General features: G+C 46.6%; 12 protein-coding genes across 12 annotated transcripts; 4 read left to right on the top strand and 8 right to left on the bottom strand.

Moving 5' to 3' along the window:
• The first annotated feature begins 5,149 nt into the window (after positions 1–5,149).
• Positions 5,150–5,831, top strand: BU26DRAFT_44361 (uncharacterized protein). Its single transcript, XM_033824544.1, has 2 exons — positions 5,150–5,343; positions 5,408–5,831. Exons 1-2 carry the CDS (start codon positions 5,265–5,267, stop codon positions 5,689–5,691), a joined length of 363 nt encoding a protein of 120 aa, XP_033692475.1. The 5' UTR covers positions 5,150–5,264; the 3' UTR covers positions 5,692–5,831.
• A 328-nt stretch (positions 5,832–6,159) lies between these two features.
• Positions 6,160–7,549, top strand: BU26DRAFT_413085 (uncharacterized protein; the record flags this gene model as incomplete). The annotated part of the gene is made up of 2 exons (XM_033823004.1): positions 6,160–6,562; positions 6,684–7,549. Coding segments are annotated over 2 exons (1,269 nt in total), but the record flags the coding sequence as incomplete, so codon positions are not given.
• A 523-nt stretch (positions 7,550–8,072) lies between these two features.
• BU26DRAFT_558847 (amidase signature enzyme) lies at positions 8,073–9,996 on the top strand (the record flags this gene model as incomplete). The annotated part of the gene is made up of 9 exons (XM_033832611.1): positions 8,073–8,264; positions 8,344–8,490; positions 8,538–8,554; positions 8,604–8,706; positions 8,757–9,155; positions 9,206–9,332; positions 9,384–9,503; positions 9,550–9,741; positions 9,791–9,996. The coding sequence occupies 9 exons, from the start codon at positions 8,073–8,075 to the stop codon at positions 9,994–9,996; spliced, it is 1,503 nt and encodes a 500-aa protein (XP_033692473.1).
• Positions 9,997–10,996: 1,000 nt separating this feature from the next.
• On the bottom strand, positions 10,997–12,279 carry BU26DRAFT_414653 (uncharacterized protein; the record flags this gene model as incomplete). Its single annotated transcript, XM_033823082.1, has 4 exons — positions 10,997–11,116; positions 11,166–11,425; positions 11,492–12,011; positions 12,076–12,279. The coding sequence occupies 4 exons, from the start codon at positions 12,277–12,279 to the stop codon at positions 10,997–10,999; spliced, it is 1,104 nt and encodes a 367-aa protein (XP_033692472.1).
• A 1,131-nt stretch (positions 12,280–13,410) lies between these two features.
• BU26DRAFT_514141 (uncharacterized protein) lies at positions 13,411–14,235 on the bottom strand. The gene has a single exon (XM_033827773.1). It carries the CDS (start codon positions 13,889–13,891, stop codon positions 13,664–13,666), a length of 228 nt encoding a protein of 75 aa, XP_033692471.1. The 5' UTR covers positions 13,892–14,235; the 3' UTR covers positions 13,411–13,663.
• On the bottom strand, positions 14,051–14,389 carry BU26DRAFT_499952 (uncharacterized protein; the record flags this gene model as incomplete). The annotated part of the gene is made up of 1 exon (XM_033826447.1): positions 14,051–14,389. One exon carries the CDS (start codon positions 14,387–14,389, stop codon positions 14,051–14,053), a length of 339 nt encoding a protein of 112 aa, XP_033692470.1.
• A 478-nt stretch (positions 14,390–14,867) lies between these two features.
• Positions 14,868–16,359, bottom strand: BU26DRAFT_446941 (kinase-like protein). The gene is made up of 5 exons (XM_033824638.1): positions 16,183–16,359; positions 15,828–16,129; positions 15,697–15,774; positions 15,530–15,645; positions 14,868–15,481 (listed from the first exon to the last, which is right to left on the bottom strand). Exons 1-5 carry the CDS (start codon positions 16,323–16,325, stop codon positions 15,122–15,124), a joined length of 999 nt encoding a protein of 332 aa, XP_033692469.1. The 5' UTR covers positions 16,326–16,359; the 3' UTR covers positions 14,868–15,121.
• An 805-nt stretch (positions 16,360–17,164) lies between these two features.
• Positions 17,165–17,986, top strand: BU26DRAFT_599956 (uncharacterized protein; the record flags this gene model as incomplete). Its single annotated transcript, XM_033835133.1, has 4 exons — positions 17,165–17,194; positions 17,283–17,371; positions 17,424–17,541; positions 17,597–17,986. The coding sequence occupies 4 exons, from the start codon at positions 17,165–17,167 to the stop codon at positions 17,606–17,608; spliced, it is 249 nt and encodes an 82-aa protein (XP_033692468.1). The 3' UTR covers positions 17,609–17,986.
• Positions 17,787–19,303, bottom strand: BU26DRAFT_446939 (ribonuclease H-like protein). Its single transcript, XM_033824637.1, has 2 exons — positions 18,111–19,303; positions 17,787–18,063 (listed from the first exon to the last, which is right to left on the bottom strand). Exons 1-2 carry the CDS (start codon positions 19,254–19,256, stop codon positions 17,977–17,979), a joined length of 1,233 nt encoding a protein of 410 aa, XP_033692467.1. The 5' UTR covers positions 19,257–19,303; the 3' UTR covers positions 17,787–17,976.
• Positions 19,304–19,861: 558 nt separating this feature from the next.
• BU26DRAFT_44281 (glycoside hydrolase family 6 protein) lies at positions 19,862–21,845 on the bottom strand. Its single transcript, XM_033824522.1, has 6 exons — positions 21,542–21,845; positions 21,417–21,485; positions 21,081–21,360; positions 20,777–21,024; positions 20,334–20,729; positions 19,862–20,274 (listed from the first exon to the last, which is right to left on the bottom strand). The coding sequence occupies exons 1-6, from the start codon at positions 21,615–21,617 to the stop codon at positions 19,988–19,990; spliced, it is 1,356 nt and encodes a 451-aa protein (XP_033692466.1). The 5' UTR covers positions 21,618–21,845; the 3' UTR covers positions 19,862–19,987.
• A 929-nt stretch (positions 21,846–22,774) lies between these two features.
• On the bottom strand, positions 22,775–23,558 carry BU26DRAFT_558841 (uncharacterized protein; the record flags this gene model as incomplete). The annotated part of the gene is made up of 2 exons (XM_033832610.1): positions 22,775–23,160; positions 23,207–23,558. The coding sequence occupies 2 exons, from the start codon at positions 23,556–23,558 to the stop codon at positions 22,775–22,777; spliced, it is 738 nt and encodes a 245-aa protein (XP_033692465.1).
• Positions 23,559–24,105: 547 nt separating this feature from the next.
• Positions 24,106–26,085, bottom strand: BU26DRAFT_514137 (uncharacterized protein). The gene has a single exon (XM_033827772.1). It carries the CDS (start codon positions 25,668–25,670, stop codon positions 24,543–24,545), a length of 1,128 nt encoding a protein of 375 aa, XP_033692464.1. The 5' UTR covers positions 25,671–26,085; the 3' UTR covers positions 24,106–24,542.
• Positions 26,086–26,325: the final 240 nt, after the last annotated feature.

Genomic DNA, 26,325 nt, shown 5'->3' with positions numbered 1-26,325 from the left:
TAACTTAATATAAATAACTCTAATATATATAAACTTTTATCTAGAAATTAAGGTATAGTTTTAGCTCTACTAGTTCTAGAACTATTTAAAGAATACTTAGTATATATATAAAGAAAACTTAGTATATATATATAAACTCTTTTTAATTTTAGTAAAAAAATCTATACGTACTACTCTTACTAAAACTAGTATAACTTTTATACTTCTACTACTACCTTTATTTTTAAAAAGAAATTAATATAACTATATATTCTATAATAAATTTTTCTTATAAATATTATTTATAATTTTTTTTTTACTTTTACCTTTATTTTTATAGAAAAGTTCTATATTAAAAGTCTAATATTATTTTTTATACTAAGAGATTTTTTAGCTAATAGATAAGCTATAATAATAAAAGAATAGTATTATTTTATTAAGAATAATAGTTAGTATTAAAAACTATAAGTATATTTTTATTTTTTATAAACTATAGCTATAATTCTTAATTAGATTTAGAGTTTTTATAACTATATCTACTAAACTTATCTCTAATATAGAAATAGTAGTTCTACTATACTAATACTATTATAAACTACTTTAAGTATATACTTATTTAACTAAAAGCTCTTATATAGTAGTTTATTAACTAGTATAAGTAATATACTAATAATTACTAGAAAAATATACTATACTATAAGAAAAACTAGAAGATTTATATTAATATACGTAATATAAAAACTAACTATCTAATAAAGAAAAAAGATAATAAGATAGTAAAACTATATAAAGTTAAAAAAGTCTATTTATATACTTACCTACTAAACCTACTACTATTTATAAAAATCTTTTTAGTATTTTATTACTTACTTCTATAACTTTAATATAATATTAAAAGCCTTCTAGAATAAGATAAAATTAATAAAGTAAAGTTATACTATTTATATAGAAGAGTTCTAGAATAAAAGAATAGATTAAATAAAGTAACTAAGTAATAAAAATTTAATAAGCTACTTAATAGCTATAATAACTATAGAAACTTATAATATTTTATTAAATAAAAATACTATAAGTCTTTCTAGTAACTAGTAATAGACTTTAAAAACTAAAATAAAGTAATTCTAGTTTTCTATAGTATATATCTAGAAAAGCTAGAACTACTAATATAGATAAGAAAGTTAGCTAAGCCTTAATAGAAATAAAAAGAATTTTTTTAAAGTTAGACTATTTAAGATAAATAGTAAAGTAGAAGAAAGATACTATTATAGTACTAATATAAGTTTAAGTTTAGATACTACTTATATAATAGTAGCTAGTATCTTAGTATTTATATAAATATTTTCTATAGTTTACTAAGTCTTTTACTTTTTATAGTATAATATATTATATTACTATATTATCTATTTTATAATACGTAAAAATATACTATAATTTTTAATAAAAGATTTTATCTATATTAATATATAGAATATAAAAATAAATAAATCTATAAAAAAAAATAATAAGCTTATAAAGCTATATAAAGTATAAAAAGTCTATAACTAATTATATATACTAGAACTTCTATTATATATATAAATTTTTTTAGTATTCTATAACTTACTACTTTATCTCTAGTATATCTTTATAAGTCTTCTAGGTTAATAGATAATTAATAAAGTAGAGTTATATTATCTTTATAAAAGAGTTTTTAAAAAAGAAAATAGAATAAAGAAACTTACTAAAAAGTAGAAGTTTAATATAATACTAGACTACTATAATAAGTAACTAGAATTATAGTATTTTATTAAATAGAAAAACTATACTATAATATAGTAACTAGTATTAAATCTAAAAAGTTAAAATAATATATTACTAAAATTCTATATCTAGATAAGCTAGATAAGCTAGATCTACTATAATAAATAAAAAAACTATAGATACTAGTTAGTTTAAATTTTTTATTATTTTATAAACTATCTAAAATATATAGTATACTAGAAGAAAAGTATTATTATAGTACTAATCTATCTACTTAGTTATATAATCTTAACTATCTTAGTATTTTAGTATAGTAAATATTTACTTTATATCTTTATATCTTTATAGCTTAATATTATATAACTTATTATATATCTTAAGTTTTTATTTTTTATTTATACTATAATACTAGTACTTATAAAGTCTAAAGTTATCTAGCTTTAAGTAGCTAATATAGAAAAAAAAGTATAATTTATATAAAAAAAAGTAGATTTAGAAAGAGAATACTCTTATAATTAAAGCTAGCTTATAGCTAGTAACTTAAAAAAAGGCTATAGATTAGAATAAGAGTAAGAAGTAGTATAAAAAAGTAGTAGTATATAATAGCTAGCTAGCTTAGTAATACTATAGATACTATAGTAAGCTAGAGTATAATATATAAACGTACTAGATAGTTAAAGATAATATAAATAAGTTAGATAGCTTATCTAGATTTATCTTAAGTAGCTTAGAGTTAAAGAAATCTAAATAAAATAGTAGCTTTTTAGTAGAAGCTTAGTATTTTTAGATTATTTAATAGAGTAACTAGTTTAATAGTAAAGTATATTAGAGAAATCTAAATAAGATAGTAGCTTTCTAGTAGAAACTTAGTATTTTTAGAGCTTTTACTTATATAGAGCTTTTACTTATATAGAGCTTTTACTTATATAGAGCTTTTACTTATATAGAGCTTTTACTTATATAGAGCTTTTACTTATATAGAGCTTTTACTTATAAAGTATATTACTATTAATTATATTATAATATAATAAAGCTTTAGTAGAGACTAACTAAATTCTCTAGTATCTAGAGTATTTTTAACTTAGTATAGTAGGTAGTGTAGACCTTCTTAGTATTATTAAAGTTCTCTAAAGATAATATAATAAGTATAGTTACTACGTAGAAGCTATTTCTATTAAACGTTAATAAATCTTTAATACGCTAAATATCTTAAAGAATAATTAGCCTATATTTTTTATTAGTAGTATTTATGCGTAGAATACTATTACTAGAATTATATTATAGCTTATAGAGCTTCTCTATTTTATACTTCTTATTATACTCTAAGAATATTAGATTTAAAGTTAAAATTCTATTATAATTATAATGTCTATTAATAGTTATAGTCTTTTATAAAAAAGAGAGAGGTTAATAGTATACTATATATTTTTAAAGATAGAAAGTAGTAGAAGTACGTAAAGAGAAGTAAGTAGGTAGAATAGCTCTAATATATAGACTAGTAAGGTTATATATAACTTATATACTATATACTATAAGCTATAGAATAGCTTAGATATATATATTATTAACGTAGTAGAAATAGGTTAAGCTAGAATTTTATAATAAATAATATATAATATCTTATAAAAGGTTATACTTTTATAAATATATAAAGAGAGCGCTTTATATACGCTATATTTATTCTAGAGTCTACTTAGCTTCTAAGCTTTAAGAGGTTTATTTGTGTTAGAAATAGATACGCTAATACGTTCTCTACTATAATATAAGAATCTAGTTCTATATAGAAGATCTTACTAAGTAGATTATATAGTTAAATAAGCTCTATTATTTATAGATATTCTACCTTCTTTTACGTACTATAGTTTAGTACGTAGCTATCTGCTAGATATAACTAAGCTAGGTTCTAGACTTAACTAAAGAGTAAGTATAACTAGAAAGGTATAGATGTCTTAGTAGCTAGAAGAACCTAGTCTTTATTATTAAAGTATTAGTTTCTCTTCTTCTACGTACTCTAGAATCTCTCTAGAAGCTTACCTAATATTACAACTATATCCCTTAAGACATTCTGCTAAGGCAAGAAGAGCGCCTTAAAGAGTGTGTAGCTAGCGTATATCTTAAATATATTACACTCTAAAGCCTAGACGTTACTTACTCTAGAGGCCCCTAACGCTAGAATGTTCTTAGAAGCTAAGAATTAACTAGAGGTCGTGGTGCGCTGTAGTAGTTTGTTAAGAAAGAACGCCTGCCTAAAATTAATAATTAAAACTTTTAAGAGGAGTATCCGCGCTTTAAGGCTAGATAGGTCTCTAGAATATACTGTGTATTTCGGCGCACATTCTTTAATAGGGGTTCTATTAATTTAATAAAGCGTCTTACACACAGAATGCTCTAGGTAAGCATAGATCTGCTCTAGCAACTACAAGTTAAAGAAGTTAAGTTATAGTAGAATGTTTCTAGTGTATATGTCTAGACTAATATAAGATATAGTTAGTTTAGATTTAACTCTAGAACACAATTTACCTTTATAACTAATATTGCAGGTATGTAGATAATCTACTACCTAAAACAACTAGCACGCTAGCAGTTAGGCTAGGCCTAGATAACTATAATTAACTCTAGCTAGACAAGCGAGCCGCTGTCCTACTACCTAAGTTACTATACAATAATAATCTCTATTAGAGCCTTTAATAACGAAGTAGTCTTCGAGCCTTATAACATACTTGCTTCTATAATGCTTGTTATTACGTCTAGCTAGGTAGCGTAAGATTCTTAGCTTATTACTATCTAGATTAAAGTTAGCCCGCGTTATCTTAAGCGAGACATAGCGCTCTTGTAGCGTATCTCGTGCGAGCTACACTGTTGAGAAGCTGCTAAAACCTAGCTTGTAAACGATGCGGTACTAACCGTCTTTAAAGAAGTTGCTAAGCAAAATAGGATGTAGCCTGCCAGGCTTGTATTACTCTACATCTTCCGCCTTTAAGGTTAATAAGATCTTGTAAACGCGCCTTAGAAGCAGAGTTAGCGTGGCTATAGCTCGTTGTTAAGAGGTACGAAGTGTAGGCTCTGTAGACAGATAAGCGATAGCATAGGGCAGGCTATATTAGCTAGCGCAGGCGTACCTAACCGCACTAGCAACTGCCTTTAGCTAGCGTGCGGGCCTTCTAGACATTGGAAATGGCAGCCTAAAAGATAGCGCCGCACCCCTCTATTACTGCCCTTGCCCTGTACCCCTTAAGAAGCCAGGCTATTAGTAGCGTTAATTAATTGATTGATTTTTCGTTTTAAGTTACCTGTTGGCGGAAGCAGCTATGCCGAGCATTGTTTACTGTTAAGGATCTAGTGTTAGTCACGTAACCGCGCTAGCCTAGCGTATATACTTAGAGCTCTCAGCTCTTTTTAATTAATTCATGTTACACTCCACTTCGTTACTTCAACATCACCAACCTATAGAGGTAGTTGGGCGCATCAGATACATCAAAACTCAACGCAAGTGCGGATCATAAGCGAAGTTATCGAGTTCATCAACTGGGGCGACGACTTTCAGTATGCCGAGGAACGGAGGAGGGTCACCGAAGTCATACGAGGCGTCGCGGCGGAGCGCGGCTTCACCCACGGACAAGTTCAGTAAGTGCTGCTCCGCGCCGCCTCGCATCAAGACTAACCTGGCTGCATGGAAATGTTTATCAAGAATCGATACCGCACCATGTTTGGGCTCCACTTGACCGTGCATCTGCAGAAGCGGGAATAGGTCCATCACCAGCCGAACCGTTACGTCCCAGTGCACCTCTATTTCACCAAAGACTGCGCCCTCCAGGATCAGAAGCACAATCCGGATTGGTATCCAGAGGTCATACCGGAGGCCGAGTGAGGGACAGGGTGGCTGTGTCACCCCAAACCAATCAGGCATCTGGAAGCTCGTCACAATTCACGACCTTCCCGTGTCTCCGTGTCCTGCAGTGCTCCGGGAAATAGAAGAGGGCTTTTTGCCCATTCATCTCATTGTTTCCTATGCCCGCGACATCATGAGTGAGATTCCACTTCGTGCATTGCCATCGAGCTCCCCGTCAACATCACTGCGGCCCCCGGTTCCCCGACGTAAGCACAGAAATCGGACACTGTGCCTCGTTAATCGGATGCAGTGACACCGAAGAATATGCCAATGCAGTCTCTGCCTTCTCACGACTTCGTACCGGCGCTGGTCAAAGGCACAGATACCTTGCCGAGTTCTTAAACAGTGCACCGTTCGCGCTCGATGTCGATGACTCCGAACCAACGTCTAGTGCTGTTCCACGTGGAGAGCCATTCTTGACGCTCTACGAGATAGCCCCCGAGAATGCGTGTCCAAAAGACAATAACAAGCTCTCAGAGCCCAGGGAGTTTGCAGACCCGGAAGAGTTCGCCGCGCTTCCAGTACCAACCATCGAAGACGACAGAGGTCAGCTAATCTTCATAAGAGGCTATCCCACACCAGCGTGGCTCAACACGGTCGGCTCCAAATACAAGGTCGATCCGGACTTCTTTGCCCGCCATTTAGACTATCTCATCCCAACAACCTCCGAGACATTTCCCTCGCCTGCATTGCCATCCTCGCTTAGCCACATGGTCACGCTTTACGTGACGACGATAGGGTCTCGAGATCGCGCCCGCCGAACCTTCAGACAGAGCGAGATTGACAGTATTCGGATAAGTGACAAGAGAAAGATGGCTGGGTATTCTCGATCATTGTCGGCCGGCTCCGATTTCAATGCAGGAAATGCACTTGTGCGTTATTACTCGACCCTGGACGAGTCCCACTTCACCATCGAGCAGAGAATCACGGTCAATATTCATCGCCGAAGAAATGGTTGGACTGGTGAGAAAGCTGTAATCACTATTATGAAGCGCAATAACTCACTGTTCCCAAGCATTCGTGTGGCTAGACTGTGGAAATGATCTAGACCATTCCTTCGCCGGGCCTTGGTCAGAGCAACCCGAGGCCCAACTGCACCCAGTCATCTCATACAAGCACATGCACGGTCTCAACCCGGACACCCTGACTACTGGTGGTGTCATCGACACCGATCCTTCACATCGGTTCAAGGTACCACAGACGGCCACCTTGCTTCATCGGCGATTCGGGCAGACACTACTTCGGAAGGACATGGGGCGCGACATCCTTTACGCATTAGACAAGGTTTTCTCTCTTGCGATCTCCTCTGAGTGTCAGTTCCTCGACATGATGGAGAAGAAATTGGATCGAACTCTCGAAAAGGTCAACGCCGATGAGTTTGACACTTTACCTGACCTGAAATTTTTACGGCAACTTTTGTATCGACATATTCAACAGATCCAGGAAACGATTGTCGGGGTGGAGAATGCCCGATCGCCGTTAGTAGGACCCAAGGGAAAAACTGTTTCGCCAGCGAAGGAGGCAGAAGCCGACACTGAAGTCAACCAAACTGCAACCACCACGTTGCGGGATCTTGACCACAGCCTCCGCCATGCTGAAGCACTAGAGAGACGGATTCAGGATACAATATCAGTACTGATGAGCAGCGTCTCCATTGCAGAATCCAGGAGGGGTATGGAGCAACAAGAAAGGATCGGGAAGCTTACAATTCTTGCTTTCATTTTCGTTCCTCTTTCATTCACGTCTTTCTTCGGAATGAATTTTAAAGAGATGAAGGCGGACATCATGTCTATTTGGCAGTGGTTCACCGTATCTGTACCCATTGTAGTATTTACGCAACTAGCACTCTTTGTCACAGCAGAACAAATGAAGTCATCCTTACGGTGGCTTCGGGGACGTCGCAAGGCTGGGCCAATAGCTCCAGGGGACAAGGCAAAGTGAGCTAAATGAGATGTTTGTTGTCCGAATATTGCAGCCGCACAGTCGTACGAAACATCTGAGTAATGACCACCTACCTAAGTAGCTAATACCAGGGTGCATCGCTCCAGCCCTGTGGTGGATGGGTGATAAGGCGGCTACACAAGTCGGGGAACAGTGCTATCGGGCCCATGCTCACAAAGCGGCGACGAATAGCTCGGCTACGGAATCGGTTCGGCGCGCATCAGCCTTCGGTCGGCCCAATTGGTGCCACGAATCTTATCGAATGTCAAGTGAGTTCGACCAGTGAGCGGGGTCTGACTGACCACGCATGCATTAATCACACATGCATCCCAATGCGTGTCCTTTGCGAGCCATGTTCTCCACTCGTATCTTGCTTTTCAGCTTTGGAACTGTCCTGCTCGCGCCGGTCTCTTTCGATCTTGGGATGCGATTCCTGCCCCAGCTCAAAATTTGTCGCGCACCCTTCTCTCGCGCAGCCTCGTCTACGTTGCAGCCCGTGCCAGGCATGGCCGCATCATCGATAATGGCACCACTTAGCACAGTAGCACTTCTTGAGCTCGATGCATCGGGTCTACGACGAATGCTGGATGATGGAAAGCTTACGAGTGTCGCGCTGATGAAGCAGGTGCTGGCGCAGATCGAACAGGAAGACAAGGCTGGAGCTAAGTTGCAGACAATCTTGAATACTGCATCCCGCGAACTACTACTCAGGCAAGTAGCCGTGCTAGATGAGGAAAGGAAGAAAGGACAACTTCGCGGTCCATTGCATTGCATACCCATCCTCACTTGCTCAGGATGCCATCGCGACGCATCCGGACTTGGGTATTCCAACTACCGTTGGTAGCTTTGCACTTGTGACCTCAAAGCCTGCCAAAAATGCCGCAGTCGTCGACGAACTCATCAAGAATGGCCTCATCATCCTCGCCAAAACCAATCTAAATGTAAGCACTTCGACTGAGATGCTTCGGAGTGAGATTGAATTTAACAGGAATTCTGCAATTGGAAGTGTGTTGCCACTCTTAAATGGGGCCATTGTGAATAACACGTCTTACAGAGGATTCAATTCCGTCAACGGCTTCTCCGGGGTTGGTGGACAAACCAACTCTGCATATGTGGTTGGGGGCTTGCGAGAAGACGAGGCGTCCATGGGGCACTCGGTAAGAATGCTTAACTACGGATACTAGGTTCCAAAGATTGAATTTTGCAGAGTCCACTCGGTTCGTCCACTGGATCAGCAGTTGGTGTGTCAGCCGGCTTCAGTCCGCTATCTTTGGGTACTGAAACCGATGGTTCGCTGGTCCAGCCAGCTGCAAGAGCAGCTTTGTACGCTCTAAAGCCCACAGTGGGAAGCACAGACCACCGGGGTGTTTGGACGTTATCGAAAAGGTTTGACGCCGTTGGGGCGATAGCGAAGTCTGTTAGCGATCTCGCTCTTGCCACCGAGATGCTCCACACGATGGAGGTGCGATCAAGGTTACCCGAGGATGGCTACCTTTCCTTCCTGTCCAAGAGCTTCACGGGACTAAAAGTGGGTTTTCTAGACGAGTCGCAGTGGCATTTGCCGCCGCAAATGTGCCCGCAAATTCCTAGCGTAGTGCAGCAACTGGTGAGGGGCATTTGGCCTACTTCAGGATCAGCAACTGATCTCCACAACAGAATGGCGCATACAAGCTTGCTATTGAGAAGATTCGGGATGCCGGAGCTGAGGTACAGTATCCGGTAGTACTTCACGGGGTGGAGAAGCTACTCATGGAAAACCAAACAGGCATGTCCATCATCCTGTGTAAGCCACTCCGGAAATATCTGCACAGTCTGTTACTAACTAACGAATTAGTCCATGAGTACAAGAAAAACGTGGATGACTACCTCGAGGGCCTTGACTTCTCTGAAGTTCGAAGTTTGAAAGAGCTGATCGAATGGAACAAGGAGCACGCCGATATCGAGATGCCCTACCGTGAGTGCTTGAGATGCGACAATGATGCACATGCTAACTGTAATAGAACATGCAAATCAGGGTCGGCTGATTAAGGCATATGAGGAAGTACCGAATGCAACAGCGTATGAGTCGGCTATTGCGCACTTGCATAAGGTATCGATCAAGGAAGGCTTCGATCTGCTATTCGGTGACAAAGGATTGGACCTTGTTGGTGTCCCGATGGACAGTAAAATCCCTAGCATGGCCACAGCCTCAGGTTCGTTCAACCTTGCAAGTTCTACAAACATTGTTAAACCAGGTGCCAGGATACCCCATTGCCACAATGCCTCTCGGTATATTGGATCATCTCGGCCGCCCTTTCGGTCTTGCGATCAAGGCGCCAGCGGGACGGGAAGATGTGATGTTCAAATTCATGAGCGCTTTCGAGGCGGTATTCCCGAAGAGAGCGATTCCGCCGCAGCTAGTTAAGGCGGACGAGGCAGAGACGGAGCTCAACGACGCTAAGATATGACGACTAGATGAACCAAGGATCTCGTTAGTAGGCCTGACTAGGCAATAGGAATTGTAGTGTGGAAAATTTCAACCTGATCAACGCTCGGACCTGGTATCACTCCTAATCTCATGAAGTTCGTTCTCCTCCTCACTCGACGCAAATCTGCCTCGATTGGGCGTATGCGAGTGCCAATATAATGAGAAAAAGGAACTATTGCTTTGATTACTATCAATTCCCCAAGAATATGAATGGACATGCAATATGTACCGCGGAATTCTAAGAAACAAACCGCCCTCCAACACCACTTCTCCGTGGACCGACACCAGAACTACCTAGGTAGATTGGCCATAAGCGGCCCCCCAATGGCTTTACCCACAAAGAAGCAAACGGCTTGCACCGCCGCTTGGCGAAGAGCTTATTATTATTATTAGCACTGCCTGTAAGTCTCGACCAATCGTGGCGAAGACACGCTCGATGCGAGCACGCGCACGCGAGGAGACTTCTCTGGCACGGATAGGCCTTTGCTTAACGCTAGCTTATCGGTGACCCTTAATTCTTTGGCCACTCCCAGGTAGCGAAAAAAGGCTTCAACTAGCAGAGTAAAGCGACCGGAGGATTTCGGACGCCGTTTCTCAACGAGAATGCGAGTGTTCCAGCAGATAGCTAGGTTGTGAAGGGCTGACTGCGTGTGAACTATGCAGTGTAGGGAGAAAACTGCACCCTTTCTGTACGATTAAGGTTCCTGTCTCAACCCGGTCTGAGTTCGACGTGCTATTGTCAACCATAAACTAAAACTACCGATAAAGACCATGCCAAAAGACCCGAAACTCCTTGGCCGTCACTACCTCCGTAATCTCAATGCCTTGCCATGTGTTAGCTCCCTAGGGAAGGAAATGCGATGCTCAGCATTGAAGCATCAGCATCTTCCATAATGGGCAAGTTCTCCGAGGTTGTTCGAGTGCTTGGACCCTGCGACCAAATCAGTCGGGAATTTCGGCCGTGCCAACGAGCTCCCCACTTACACAAACGTTTCGAACGGCGTTCCTCGCAGACTGTTCTTCCCATCAACTACCTCCCAAGGGTCCGGAGGGGAGCTCACTCCGGCCCACTCAAGAAACAGCTGCCGCCAATAACACACCTGCGCTGTCGGTGAGGGGCTGCTGCCAGTTGCGATCCGGATCACTCACCTGTGCCGTAGGTGTAAGATACCCATCTCGAAATACTGCCATACTATTATTCATGATAGCCTCTGCGCGCTGCGGGTGCTGTAATAGCTCTTCCACTTTCTCTTCAAGGTCAGAGAAGTCACGCTCTACCTCTACGAAATTCTGATGAGGGCCTGCGCGGACAAGGAGGTGGTGGTGAGGCTCAATCCACTGGGCTTTGTGCATTATCACAATGGAAGCGCAATTGAGAAGGTATTTTCCTCGGCCCGAGTAGCCGTGTCCTGCAATTTTATGGCTTTATCAGTCCAAGCGCTCTTAGTGTGAAAGTGCCAAAAAGCAAATCTTACCTTCGGTATGAATGAGAAACTTGTACGCGCAGTGTTCCGCAATTGGTAATGCGGCCGCCGCTGAACCGCCGGTCACATCCGTCATGTTCTTCCAGGTCACTTCCTCCACATCCGCCCACTCTTTCCCGCGTGTAGCTCTCATCAACGCGCCGCGAACTTGTTTGTTCGTCTTCAAGGCTCCCCGCCACAGCGCCTTCGAGATCTTCTTATCCCATTCCACTTCGTTTTCCCGCATTGCTGCGCGTATTTGGTCGTACTCTCCTACCAACTCAAGCGGCCAGGACCAGTACCCAAAGTCTGGCATTAGCCAGATTTCGTCGTCGATGGCGAGCCGGGAGAAGGCCCAGATAGTGTGGTGCGCATGAGATACGTCTGCAATGTCGTCGACGGCGAAGGAAAATTCAATATTAGGAAGCAGGAAGAGGGATGTGGTCACGGCGCGATTGAGTTGGTGGAGAATGGCGAGGGCGCGGGTGCTGTGATAGCCTTTTCCGTCGAGCTTTTCCTCTATGATGAAGAGCTGCGGAATTAGCGGAAGCTCCGGGGACTGGTGGGTGAACGAAGAAGGCGATTAGTGGGATTACCTTCTGGTTGTATATCATGGCCCGCACTGCTCCGTACGTCTTCCAAGACAGGTCGATTGCCGAAGGGGATACCTTTCCAAGGCCTTTTTGTCGCGTTACTGAGCGTTCTATCTCCTTGAAGAGACCTAAGAATTTCGAATTGCATTCGGTGGGGAAGACTCCGTAGTTAGAACCGTACGCTGCTAGCGAGGGGCGGTCGATCATCGTTTCAGTCGGAACCTCTGGCGCCACCAAACTTGATGACCCCGACAGCGGTGGAAAGGCGCCCTGAATTGAGGCTGATGTCTTTGGAAGAGAATGGAACTCAGCAAGTTGGTCCGTGAGGGCCATGTCAAGACGATGACGAAGAAATGCTCCTGTAATAAGGATAACAAAAAGGCAAGCGATACCCAAAAAACAAGACCGCATCTGGCGAGGGCTACACTTTCTGGCCATGGTTGCCAACATTGGGTTTGGACGGTAAATTACAAAAGGTCAGGCCTGTATAAAAGTTATCTTTCCCCTTGGATTGCAACGTAGGGCTAGCAGGATTGACCCCGACGTGGCGAGATCGAGGCGGAGTGAAGGACAAGAATGGTAATGAGGCGAAGCGGAGGATGAGGGCGGCGTTGAGCTGAAGAAGCGTTCATGCGGCGTTGGGGCGGAAGACAGCGGCACTAAGGCAGAAGGATGCGGCGTTCAGGCGAAGAAGCATTAATGCGGCGTTGATGCACCATGGCCAAACAGCCACGAATAGAGCGAAGAGCTCCGGATTTGAGAGGCAAACAACATCACTGAAACATATCAACGTGCCATGCGCAGCGCCATAGGGTCGACCACCAGACGCTCAACGCGCGCGGATCATTGGCCGTTTGCCGATTCGTTGCTGGTCTCGATTCGATGCCACACGCGGGTTTCCACATTCTGTTTCTGCTGTCTCCTGCTTGAATCGACCACATATTGCTCGCACTTGACAGAAGCTCTCTCGCATGTAGTCTTTTTACTGCGTGTCAAGCCTAACTGATATATTTGTAATTACTTCGATATACGCCATGAGACACAACCCGAGTGAGAAAAGTGTGAGGTACACGACATGAGACCGCGGGGACAGTGTATATCCGAACCATTTAAAACGAGAGAAATCAATCAATCAATCAATCAATCATCTTGTGATGGCTATGGATTGCGAGCGCGATATGATGTCCATCTGGGAAGATAGCGAGGGCAAGGGTGGATGGATAAACCCCCATGGGGAACGGTAAGTCCGCATTCCTTGTAATAATTAGAACACGTTACTAACAGGATAGGTCTTTGGCGAGTGTATCAGGGAGTAAGAGAAGGCAGCTCTAATGGTGGGCACACTGAAACCCCTACTGCCTAGGTGCCTTTTCATTATCGAGTATCTTGGGTTTCAGGTTCTCTGTCCGGGTTCTAAGGGTATGTCGAACTGGTTAGGCGGACGTCGTGTGCAACCTGTTTGCAAACGACGTCTTTTACACCCAACGGAAATTGTGCCTAGAATACCAGATCATAGATTCACTTACGCACGTATGACTTTTGCCCCGAGTGGATGCCAAATGCCATTGGCCATACCTTCTAGTGCTACTCATTATGGCTGCGCTGGTCTTTCTTTCACCATATCCGGGTTCATCTTGATCCATCTATACCCAGCCACATCTCCAATCTCGAGTAAATGCTCAACCTCATGGTCGCCCTGGTAAACGGCGTATCTTTCCTTACCAACCCGTTCTATCTCCTCTTCTCTTTCCAACAAATCCGGTTCATCTTTGAGCAGCTCACATATTTTGTTGTGCCTCTCCTCCCTTGTCTTACACATATATGTCCCTCTCTGCGCATCTAGATACTTTATACTGTTGTAGGCATCCTTGAGTCCGCGTTGCCTAAGAAGAACTGCAAGCTGATCGGTACGTCGACAATACTCCGCACGTTCGGCGGACTCGTAAACCTCCCAGAAGTCTGGACGGAGCGGGACTAGCTACGTTGCTATCCAGTCCGCCTTCTCCTCAGCACTCCAAGGACAGAGGTAGCGATAGTTGGGAGCGAAAGGGTCGCTTGAGTATTGTTGAGGAGCCGTTCGGGGTGTCGTGGGATCAGTCTCGCGAGAAGCAGCTTGAGAAAGCTCTGAAGTGGATGCAGAGTCTTTGAAAGGGTCGCTTGAGTGTTGTTGACTGGCCGTCCCGGGCGCCGTTGAATCAGTCTCGCGAGGAGCGGCTTGAGGAGGCTCTGAAGTAGACGCCGAGTCGTTTTGTGCTGTTTCCTTATGAGCTCTCGGACCAGTAAGGTGTATAGACTTTGGGCCCGTACTAGTGTCCATGATAATCGACAAAGATTACGCAGCGAGAGGGGGGGAGTACTAAAGCCGGGCATCAGAAGAGGCGTTGTGCGGGGTATACTGGATGCTGTGCCGCACACTTTAGTCCTGTGATTACTAACACTATTCCTATTCGAGACCGTCTTGTGCCCTTATTGCGTAGCGAGTTTACAAGCAGGGCAATTATAATTAAATTCATAGAATCACTAGAAATAATATCTCTAAGCTAGGTGCAGCTATACTCTAGTATAGAGAAGCACTTCTACTTACGTACGAGACAGCTCGCGAAGATGTCGACTACCTAGGTACATAGTAATACGAGATGCGATAAGCAACGGTGTAAGCCGAGGCCTACTAGAGCAACATACGGCTGGTGGCCTGATATGATGTGATATAGTCGAACCTATGCAAAAAGATTCAGCTTAACATTAGGAGTAGCGAGAGGGTAAAAGGGCTTCTACTTTGACACCTTCCTTTCCGACCCTTTTGGTACGCACTGAAGGCGAGCGGGTTGGGTCGCATAGCCCACCGCGCATAATCCCATTTTTGGGCAAGCGAAGCCATTCTTCAAAAAAAAAATTTTGGTCCAACCCCTAACACCAAAATTTCGAAACTAACAGCATGTCCAAGAAGCCAACCTTTTCGTTCACTGACGATTCTATGGCAGCCAAAACAGGACTGCTTGGCGTTTATGCCATTTCAGCGCTGACGGACCAGACTAGGAGGTGGCAGATTTTAGCCAAGACGTTGAAATTGTTGCGAGCTCAGCACGTCAACAACGGTAGGTCTTCGCCTAAAATCGACGACAAACAGGTAGCGAAAAAAGTCCGAGAGCGCTGGCGGTATATCCATCTTCCTAAGCTCCTCCTCAAATGGAAGTGTTTCAAAACACTTCGGGCCTATGCTATCACCATATCCCGACTTTTCAATTAGCTGAGCAATCCTGAAATAACCTTGGTAGTTGGGGTCGGTGGGGTGAATCGTCACCGAACCAGGAAAGAGTCGTAAGAGCTTTGCCATTGCCCACGGATGCGGCCAGTGGCCTTGGGGCATGTCATTGGCACCGAACACAAGAGGGGAAATCCAGTCGAAAAGCTTTCTTTGTTAGTCTGAACACGAGCAAGACCCAGCAGAGTCGCTCACCGTGACAGCAAAAGCCCACACGTCGGAGCAATGAAAGCAGCCTATTCCTAACCAGACCTCGGGAGCGCGCATTGCAAGTGGCTGGACGGAGTACTCATTGAAGCCCTCCGACCGCACTATGTGGCGTCAGCATAGTTGATTACTTATGATCTGGGCAAGACAAATACTTAGTCCCAAGTCTCCAAGCTTCACCACTGGGGATGGTCCGTCGACGCCAGAGATAAGGATGTTATCGTTCTTAATGTCTGATTTAGTTAATATGCTTAGAAGCATCTCGTCTCGAGAGGGCAGCGCGTACCTGTATGAACGAGTTGTTGTGACTTCAAATCGGCAAGCGCCCCCAAGACTGCCTTAGAAATGCTCTTGAACAACACAGAATTTCGTCTGTGAGGCTCGGAAGACACGTCCTTTAGAGTACAATCCATCCACTCAAAGGCCAGGCAATACGGACTCTCATTCGCCGAGCTGCTATGGACATTGATGGCGTCGTACATGGCTCGGAAATGCCAAGACGAGTGAATGGCAGGATTCATGTAACAATCGTGCTCATGCTTCAGCATACCCAAAATTTCCTTCTCGGAGCTCGTCTTGATAACAGCCCTGGGAATGCAATCAGCGAGTGGGACGAGATGCGCGCCATCTAGTAGACTAACCATTTTCTTGGAAGTTGAGATTCAGCTCGCGGTACTATCTCGGCCTTGAAGACATTGGAACTTGCGGTGTGGTTGCCGAGAGTCTCAACAAGGAGATAATTCCACCTAGCTCCACGAAGCGTTTGTCCGATACGTAGCGCCATCGCGAGGTAGAGTGCTTGTCAGGTAAGTGATGTCTACAGTGGAGAGAGATGGATCTGGTCGCGCTTATGAAGCTTAAGGGTGACAGTGCGCACGGACTCGTCGCGTGACTCGTGTTCCTTGGCACAAACCACGTGGATCTCTTAAATAGGACTACTAAGTTTGTCGTCCGAAGTTGAATTGAGCGGTCTTGTACTCTAATTCATTCCTACACAATGTTATGCCAGCAACAACTGGATCCTAATGGTGCCAGAATTGACATGTTAGGAATAGGCACGTCAGGCTTCACGCACCAGTACTGTGTGGGAGGCACCGGAACCCCTTACAAGCGATATGGCCCGCCTGCGGGGCAGCAAAAGGTTTGACAACATTCACGTGCTGTGGCATGGCAATATTCCCACGCTAGAGTGCCTACCACTCGTGTATCTTGACGGGTCGTTCACTGAAACCGTTAGAATGTATAAGCGCCACGGCACAGCTGCGGCGCAGCAATATCCGCATACTGCAAGACAGCAACCTTTCCACGCTAGACGGCCTCCCACTCGTGTATCCCACCAGGCGGTTCAGTGAAACCGTTAGAATGTGTAATCGCTATGGCACGGATACAAGGGTGGAAAGCAGGATGCTCACCTCAATCTGATTGAACAGTTAAATGTCTGGGTAGGAAAGAGGGTATCAGACTACGCGTTTCACAGCGCGAGGAAACTCAGATATATATATCTCCTTTCTCTCCCGAGACAGACCTGCTAATCAGCTTTCAGAATCAGTACTTCAAAGAACCTCAAACTTACCAAACCACCTCCATTTTGATCACTCAACAGTCGATTTCCTCCCAGCAAACATGTCTAAAATCGGTACCGTCACAACCAAGGTCGGCAGGACGATCAATGTTGTCCTTGCGACGTCAGGGCCCAATTGGATGCGTGTCTCTGGGGCCATTGAAACAGGCTTAAAAACAGGAGGCTGTCGCGAAGATTCAACGAGCAATCGACAATGACAAACTCTTCAAGAATGAGGACCTAAACATAATCACTCAAATCTCAATTAGGTACTTGGTCAATCCAAGTGTTTGTGGACGGCCAGTTGCTAATACCAGACAGCAACATGACGCACACCAGTTCCAGTGACCCAAACTCTCACTACTCGGTAGTCGGTTACGACGGAAACAATCAGCATGTCACACATTCGCATGTCCAACAGGACGAGTCGAAGCAACGTGTAAGTCGTTCCTTTGAGATGTGCCGTCAGAGATCCAACTAACCATTCTTAATAGCGCGCCAACTAGACTAGGTCGACTTGCCGTTCCATCATACTGCAGGTACCGTAATACAACGCGGCCTGTAGTCTACGAGGTACCATTAAAAACCAGGGACGGCGGTTGCTCGTGCAGCGGAAAAAGGCTCGACAAGTTCATTGGGTTGGAATGCCTCGGGTGACGGGCACTTGCTAATGTCACTGGACTTGCACGCTTCCACTTGTGCGATCGATTGATTGCTGGTAGTGGGCGCTGTTGCGGCAGACGAAGCAGTGGTAAACTCGTTCTGCTGCTTGCATTCTGCGGATGGTGATAGCTTGTTCATTTCACCCGCATTCGAAGCTTCCGCTTGTGTATCCGGTTGATCGCTCGCAGTAGGCACTACATTATCCGGCGGTTCAGTCCAATCTTTGCTCAGTATCGTGCTCATTTTCGTTCCTCGCCCCATCTTGGGGCTGGTCCTCATCCTTCTCGACACCTCGCGCCTAGTCATAATCAGAAGAGCGCTCGTCAAGTAGTGCGATGAACGTACCTCATCCTCCATAAACCGGAGAATAGCATCAACCCAGATCCCCGCAAAGATACCATGCTTTCTGATTCCCAAGCTCGGTAGTTGTCTGCATTCTCTCTCAGTTTGAGGCCGCATCTTCGCCATGACACGCAGTGCCGAATCGGCCGCGACATAGCGCGGTGGAACGCCCATTCTGCGGGCAGCGGCTTCGCGCGCCTGAGCAAGACTTTGGTACAGCTGCTCTGCCGTGCTGTCGAGATCTATTGCAAGAGTTTCATCTTCTCCCAAACTTTCATGTATCAGGAAGAAATCGCGGGCCGTCATATTGATCGCGCCCGGTACAAGTGGCTCGAGCTCAATGAAGTACTCAGGAGGCCAACCACGTCCAACCATTTCGAGGTATTCGTCGATGTTTCTCGGAAGCGGAGGGCGCGGCTGCATATTCAGCCTCGTGGCGTTCATAATGTGCCAAACCATCAAGCTGGCATATGCATCGGCAGCTGCATAGTCCAGCTGCCTCTCGGTTAGCGGTGAGGTCCAATTTCCGTGCGTGGTGTTATCTTTGACCAAAGTCAGGCCCGGAAAGTAATCTTGAACGAGAAACTGCAAGCCGCCGCGAACATATCTCATGGTCATGTTGCTGTCAGGATGGTCTGTGACGAGGATGTGGAGGTAGCTGAGCTCGGACACCGTTCTTGGTTGCAACCCGAAATACTGTTTTAATCGCGCGCAATCGACCATGATGGATTGACCCGTCATCCGGATATCTGGGCTTTCGATCAATTCGCGCAACGAAGGTGCGATGAGCTGCGTTGGCGTGTTTCCAGCATGTCGACCGATGTGAAAAAGAGCGACTTTATCCTCGCTCGCAACTTGGATGAGTGAGACGCGCTGCTGCAGCGTAGGCCATGGAGGTGTCGGATAGATCCATTCCATATCGAAGCCGACGATGGTCTCTTTTAGAAATAGCCGGGCTATGGCTTCGGATGTGACGAAGTTGTCGCTGTAGAGGAGTCTTACTTGTCGGTTACCTGGGCCGCGAAAGAGTGTCTGGCTGAACTGTGCTGGGTTGTATGGAGTCGCATTGGTCGGGATGTGGAGTCTGAAAGATCGTGGCCAGGAAGCTGGGGTTGTTGTATCCGCTGAGGAGGATGAGGCATCATCCATGTTGAAAGAAGACTTAATGAACGTTACGAGAGGGATGAGCTAATAGAGGAATATGAATTGAAACTAAACGCAGAAGGGGTCGAGACGTTGATACATGCCTTACGTATGTGTAGCTGCGCCGCATCACATATTAGCAAAGCGGAATGCTGCGCTAGACCCGTTGTAGAGTGATTGGTTGAAGGGGATCAATCATAGGCGTGAGATTTTAGATGTGCGCTCACCGCCCCCTGAAAAGCAGACTTGGCCCATCAGGCACACTTGACATTTAACAACGCGACCCACGAAAGTCGACACAACTGCAACAAGACGTCCCGCCCCGGCGTAAACATGGCTGTCACGAAGAGCAGTGGCACATACAACAAGTTCCGTCGACCGATGATTTGTCGCAGCACTAATTTCCCAACTGCTGCGCAAGAGCCCAACCCTGCAACCTTTTCCGCCGCGGATTTGAACAAGCGCGAGCTCGAAGATGCCGACATCACTGACTCAGTGTCCAACTACGGGCCTGAAAGCAGGCGGCTGAAAGAAGAGTATGCACCCAAAGCGTTCCCTGCTAGGGGACGAAGAGTCATCCGATGAAGCCACAATGGAGGCTCCTGCCTACTCCAAAGTGTGAGGTGTGTAACTATTTTAAGAGTATGCATGATAAGAAACAAAAGCATAGCTTTACTTTATAAGAGTACCAGCTTAAACAATCTATGCTAATCGAAGCCTTAACCAACACTCTTATTTTAGAAGGCTGGGTTCGCATTAGACAACAGCTGCGCAAAGTACGCCTGGAACCACGTCCCCGCTTCAGGCGCCGGCTTCAAGGCATCCGCATAACCGCAGTGCGCATCATACCGTGGCGAAGTAGTGTTTGATGTCCCGTCGCATTCACCGCCAGGCTTGATCCAAACGAAGGCATCGAGAAGAGGGTCGTCGGTGGAAGTGCTGGGTCGAATGCCGAACCCGGTGCCGATAACATTGCACCAGTCGCCCCATGCCTGTTGCTGGGTTGGCTGGACGCCGTTACGACCTGGCAATACGTTAGCTTGTGCGTTGGGGAACGATGTTGAGCGAGGATAGAGAACTTACCCGTGTCGGTGATGAAGTGCGCAGGGAAGCCATTTTGCGTGAGCAGCGGAGCGATGGCATTCACGTATCGCTTCTCGTCGCAAATAGTGTTGCCTTGCGTGTACGACGGGCAGGTCGCAATGGTCCAGGCATTGTAGTTGGCGACGTTGGTAGCCAGGCCACGGACGGCCGCGGGGGATCCAGCGTCCTTGAATAGCGTGGCGAAGAGCTGGGCAGCAGGCGTGATGTTCGCGGTCCATCCGAGCCAGCCGGCGTGGCCGGCATCTAGGTACATGATGACGTTCTTCAGGTTAAGTGTCTTCATTGCATAAGTGGTGAGAGTCTTGTATGTAGTCTCGGCATTTGAGCACTTTTGGACGTTCAGATTCGTGACTAGATTGGCCAAACTGTCGGGTTCTACATCTGGTAAGCGCCGCTTTGCTTCAATGGGAATCGGGACCTACCAATGACGAGCACGAATGTGACTTCGGGAAAGGCGTTGATCTGTGCAGCAATGTCGTTGATATACTCCTGGTAGAGTGCGGTTCCGTTGTTAGCAAGCGAGAGCTCTCCGTTAGAGGCCAGCGCCGCGCAGTCACGCTCGGGCAGGTCGTAAACGACGAGAGGAAGGACTAAGTTCGCGCCCGCAGCGTTCTGCTTCTGGACATCTTCGGCAAAGGCGGCGATGGTGGGCACTTTGGCCTTGACATCACTAGATAGAAAGTTAGCGAGGGACCAGAAGTGATGATGGATTGTGTGATTACTTACAGCCAGTAGAAAGTGCCGACCTTTGCGACATCAGTAGCCTTAGCCGCTAAAGCAGCGGAGCCGGCAGCGGACAGCGACGGAGCGGCCAGGCTTATAACCTCCGAGGCGTAGTAAGGGTTTGCATAGAAGCTTTTGCCCGCGAGCGGATTCGTGGAATCAGTTGGCGCACTAGTAACTGTACTTGGAGAGCCAGCGGTGGTGACTGTTGCCAAGGTCGTTGCAGCAGTGGGCGCTGTCGCAGTGGAGTCGGCTCCAGTGCCTGGAAGGCATTGAGAGTAGTCTAACGACAATTCAGTCAATCTAACTTGAGCATTGGTATCGAGAGCGATAACATACAATCATTGATTTTTGAGCAATAGGATCCTGCAACGCAGGTCGTGCTTCCGGTGAATCCAATTCCGCCGCCTTGTAAGAGGTGAGTTAGTCGCCGATGATTGGGGATGGGAATGGCAACGGCTCACACTGCTCGTAAAGGCCGGCTTGCGCCCTGATGGCAGGAGCCAAGGAGGCAGCCACGAAGATTTTGGAACCTTTCATGGTTCTGATGTGCCCTAGGTTTCAAGGGAATCCAGAAACTTGAAGAATAAACGAGAGCTGTGGATGCTGACGGATGCTCGGGTAGCCAGACGTGTCCCCTTTTAAACTGTCGAAAGCCCGACGAAGGAAGTTAGATAGCTTGAACGAGCCCAGGGTAATATCATCGGACTGGCGTTCAGGCTCGAAAGCCGCAAGCAGCATGGCTCGCCACAGGAGAAGAGGCCGCTAACGGAAGCATTTGGGCTGTTCCGACATGGTGAAGGCTGTCATGAACTGGCTATCGAGCGTAAGGTTGCTGCGTCGTGTCCAGCGAAGCCTAATCAGGACAGGTTGTTGCGCGTACGCCTCGGTTGTGTGAGTGACGAAGCTACGTACCTTGTCACGAGATGCACATGTACCAGGAACAGATGCGAGAAGCACGCCAGCCTACCCGGTTCTCTTCGGCCGTTGCGATCCATGGATGGGTGGTACTTTCAACCACGTGTGACTGCGAAATTAGAGAGGTCAAGCAAGAGAAGCGAGGTGGCCCATAGGGGAAGTAGGCCGAAGCACGCCCGGAACGAAATCGCGAAAGAATGTTGCGATGATTCGAGAACCGGACGACCCAATATAAAATAAATGGAAGCTAGACTAGTTGCCTTATAAAGTAAAGGCCGATTAAGGAATACCGGGGAGCTAAGGCTTGTTCTCTGCCCCAAAGCTTGTTCGTGAGTTAGATGCCGAGGTCCTGGTTGAGAATTAATTGCTCCGTGGGATCGTCGTTCCGATTTTCCCCACCTCTAAGTCACGCAAACGAAACAAGCAAGGGCTGGTGCATATACGAGCGATAGAGCCCGGTTTCCTGTCGAGCCTTGATATCCAGAACCTCGGACGGAATACGACATTCTTCGGAATGCCTCTCCGGAGATGAAGAGTCTCAGCGCTAGAAGGCTTCCAGTATGTCGATGACCATGCAAGATAGATTCGATTCGAACTCGAGTAGAATGAAAGCTCTGGTAGCGGGGGTCCAATTATTGACATGTAATCTTTGGACTCCATAGAGCGGACCATGCAGTTGCTGAGCAAGATACGTTTCCCACAGTAAATTGTACCGGTAAGGCATGTTCGATAGCGCAAAAGGTTGATCATATATATGGCCGGTACAGGAACATGCCAGATCAAGGCCGAGCGCCATGCGTTGGTAGTTCGGCTGGAGGCTGATGGGCTGGCAGCTCCCTAGCATGCGCGTACTTTGCGGCTCCCCCATCCGCTTCGTTTACCGCCTGATTCTCGTCCAACTCGTGCTTCATGGCCATTCCGTGCGTCTCTGCTGGAACGTACGGGCTCGCCTGCGGTTTCCTCTGCCGTTTGTGCCGCAGGATGTACCAAGCCAGAAGGGCCAGTATCGCTATCGCAGCTATTCCACCCAACACGCCACCAGCGATTGCGCCCACAGGTGTCGATGAGCTATCTGTCGGCGATGCATTCGTAGCCGATGCCGTAGCTGAGGAGGCCGTACTCGAAGTCACCGATGCGGTGGATGTGTTCGACGAGGGAGTAGAGACTATAAAGATCAGCAAGCGGTTAAGCTACACCACACCCAAACGTACCTTGGCCAGCCTGTACCGTAGACAGAATCGCCTCGCCTCCCTCGAACTGATACCCCGGTGATGCGCAGCCATCCGTCCCCTGGTTGTCGTATCCAGGCAAGCCATGCTCGCAGCAAAAGTAGCCGCGGTTGTCGAAGAGGTCCCACGTCGAGTTTGAGCATTTGGGCTCGGGCAGGAGCGCCTCCGTGCAATTGGTCGTGGGTGGGCAGCAGGCGACGTTGTACTGTGGGGGGCATTCGAACCCGATGGGACAGCATCCGTGAAAGGGAGCCAGAGTCTGGCCGCAGTCGATCTCGAAGCCGGAGAGACAGGAGCCGTTGCGACGGATCGCGAAGCCTTGTTCGGTCGTCATCGTGCACTCAGAGGGGGAAATGGGAGGGAAACGAATGGAAACAGAGCTCGCAGGCTCACAAAGGAGCGCAAAGAAGAAGGCTGGAACTCCATGGCGGTCAGCCTGACGATGGTGTGCGGTAGCACAGCTTGCCGTGGGGTCGTTCAATCCCACGCTAGGCTCTTGGCATGAAGCCGATCTTGGTGTGCATCGTGGCGCTCGACTTCTACCTCTACAGCGTCAGTCGACCAAAAGGGTGGCCTTGTTTGAGGAAGAGCGAAGTAACGTGCAGCATCCCAAGGGGCTTCAGAGCTCTACCAGCTACTGGGCGAAACCGGCGTTGCGTTCCCCTTTTTGCTATTTTTCAGATGCAAAAGGATCGCGCCAATCCTTCTGCTCTTTCAGTTATGACACCTTATATATCCGCTAACACTATTGATATGAGCGTGAATAGATTGAGGGTGATCCGAGACTAAACGTTGAAGAGCTCTGGACACATGACCTATGCTACTACGAGGAGAATAACCCTGAGGTACTGTGCCCACATCCAGTCTCCAAACCCACAAATCCGGAAAACCAAGAACTTCTCGCCCACCTCCGTACAGGCGGGCGGCATTCCGAGTCCAGGCCTTTCACGCCACCTTCACGTATCAGGGGAGAACGACGACCCTCCGTTACTATCACCACATCCATGAAAAGAAGGCAGCACAATGCGAATTCAAGGCTCACCGTCCCTCAGGTCATGAATCACGGATCCGTTTGCCTCTCACGAACAGACCTCACCATGGAAACTTTCCCTGAAAGAGACATTGCCCGTTGGTTGACGACTTCGACGAAATGGTCGATGGATGCGAACGAGATGATAAAGACGATGATCCCGGGGGAGCGCGATACGGAGCCTTGTTCCAATCCTGATGTGAAAAAGAACAAGAGAAAATCAATCAACAATCAATACGGACTCGAAAGCCCCCCGCTTGATCCCCAGGCTTTATCGAGTTGATCCTACTACTGGCCCCCCAAAGCATGCAAACAAAACACCTCCTCTGCGGTCGCATCATCCGTCACATTCAACCGATCGACCCTCACCGTAACCCACAACTTGCGCTCAATCCACGCATTCGCAACTCTAACACTAGGCTTGTTGTCCCCCACCTCACTCGCATTCAGCGTCTTAAACCCACACTGCACCACCTTCGGCGTCACTGCGTCCACATAGTCCGCGGGAATATAGTCTACGCCCGTGCAGTATACCGGCGTGCAGTTGGAATCGGTCCCGCCGGTGCAGCTCCATCCGCACACGTAGTCGTAGCAGTTGGAGAACCAGCCGTGGACCACGGCTGTTATCGTTGCGTTTGGGGACTGGAAGTAAACGTCAACGGGGTCGCCGTAGCCTGTGCATGGCCAGGCGGTCGCTTTGCGGACGGAGGATGCGAGGGCTGCAGCCGTGGCGAGAGGCTTGAGGCGGATGGCTGACATCTTGGTCTTCTTTGGACGACGTCTGGAGGGGCTGCCACCTCCGGTCTCTGAGTCCGAGCCTGGGTAGGGCTCCCTCACTTCTTGCACCTGGCGGTTTTGCGGTCGTGGATTCAGCCTACGTCTCCTGTCGAGCTTGTTCGCGACAACACCGAGAAGCTTGTATGCAACAAGGGTGCCCACGATCCCACCAAGAATCGTAAGGATAATAATCGCCAGCTGCTTCCGGTACCCTTTCTTCTTCTTCTTAATCGCCTCATCCTTGTACATCTTCCCGACGACATCCAAACACTGAGCCGGATACCTATCCTCCACTTTCCAATTCCACATCAAATTGCCGTCACAGATTACGCCGGGGACAACAGCCTTCGCAGTCTTGGCGCATGCATTGAACGCCCAGTTTGTATCGCTGCAATCGTTGCAGCCATTGTAGCATCGGTCGTAGGCTTTGTCGCGGGCCACTCCGGCCCAATAGGCTGGGTCGTTGTTAACCGCAGCGCCGGCCATAAGGTCCTGGACGCGCCGGACGAGAGCATACGTCGTCCCTGCGGTTATGCAGGCGCCGAAGAGGAGCGCGAGAGGGAGACGGAATTTGCGGAGGATGAGGGCGGTGCGGCTGGTGTCATTTGGGGCGTTGGCGATGCTTGATAGAAAGGCCATAGCTCTTCACAAGGTATGAGGAAGGTTGGTCCGCAGTATTGCGAAGAGCTTTGAAAGCCTTGAATGTGGGATAAATCTCGATCCGCCTTTTGACTTTCGATGCCGTGTTCGCCAAAGGTGGTCGGAAAAGACATTTCGAGGGCTCCATATCTTATCAACTCTCCCTGTAGGCTGGAATCGCATTCATCGCATCGGGTCTCGTTTCTGCACGAGGCTGTGCTGGGAAGAACGACGGGTGATGCATCGTGCGTCGGCCTGAGGCGCTAAGAGGCGCAGGCCTGGAGTCGCTCAAGGCAGACTTTGGGAAGGAACTTCGGAGACCATTGGACAGATTTCATATTTCATAGTACTAGGTTATTTGACCTCAAGCATCGAGCTATGAGCCCGCATAGCAATCCGTTGAGGTGAGGTGACCGCGATCGTGTTGCGGCAGTTCACCGGAATGGGGCCGTGATCGGATCTCGTAATTGGGTGTCTCCACATGCTAACGGCTTCGGAAGTTCAGGATGGTCTGATGAAGCACTGATCTTAGAATTGCTCGACTAAAATTCTCTGAGGAGCGTTCACGTACCTGTTTCTGGTGACTGCTACTAAATAATGGGCTACTGAAACTGCAATATAGACATGGTCAATCTCCTGAAAGTGACACGCATGT

Source organism: Trematosphaeria pertusa (genome assembly GCF_010094035.1).
Source record: "Trematosphaeria pertusa strain CBS 122368 unplaced genomic scaffold BU26scaffold_1, whole genome shotgun sequence".
Lineage (NCBI taxonomy): Eukaryota > Fungi > Ascomycota > Dothideomycetes > Pleosporales > Trematosphaeriaceae > Trematosphaeria > Trematosphaeria pertusa.
This window is presented reverse-complemented; position numbering and strand designations above follow the sequence as displayed.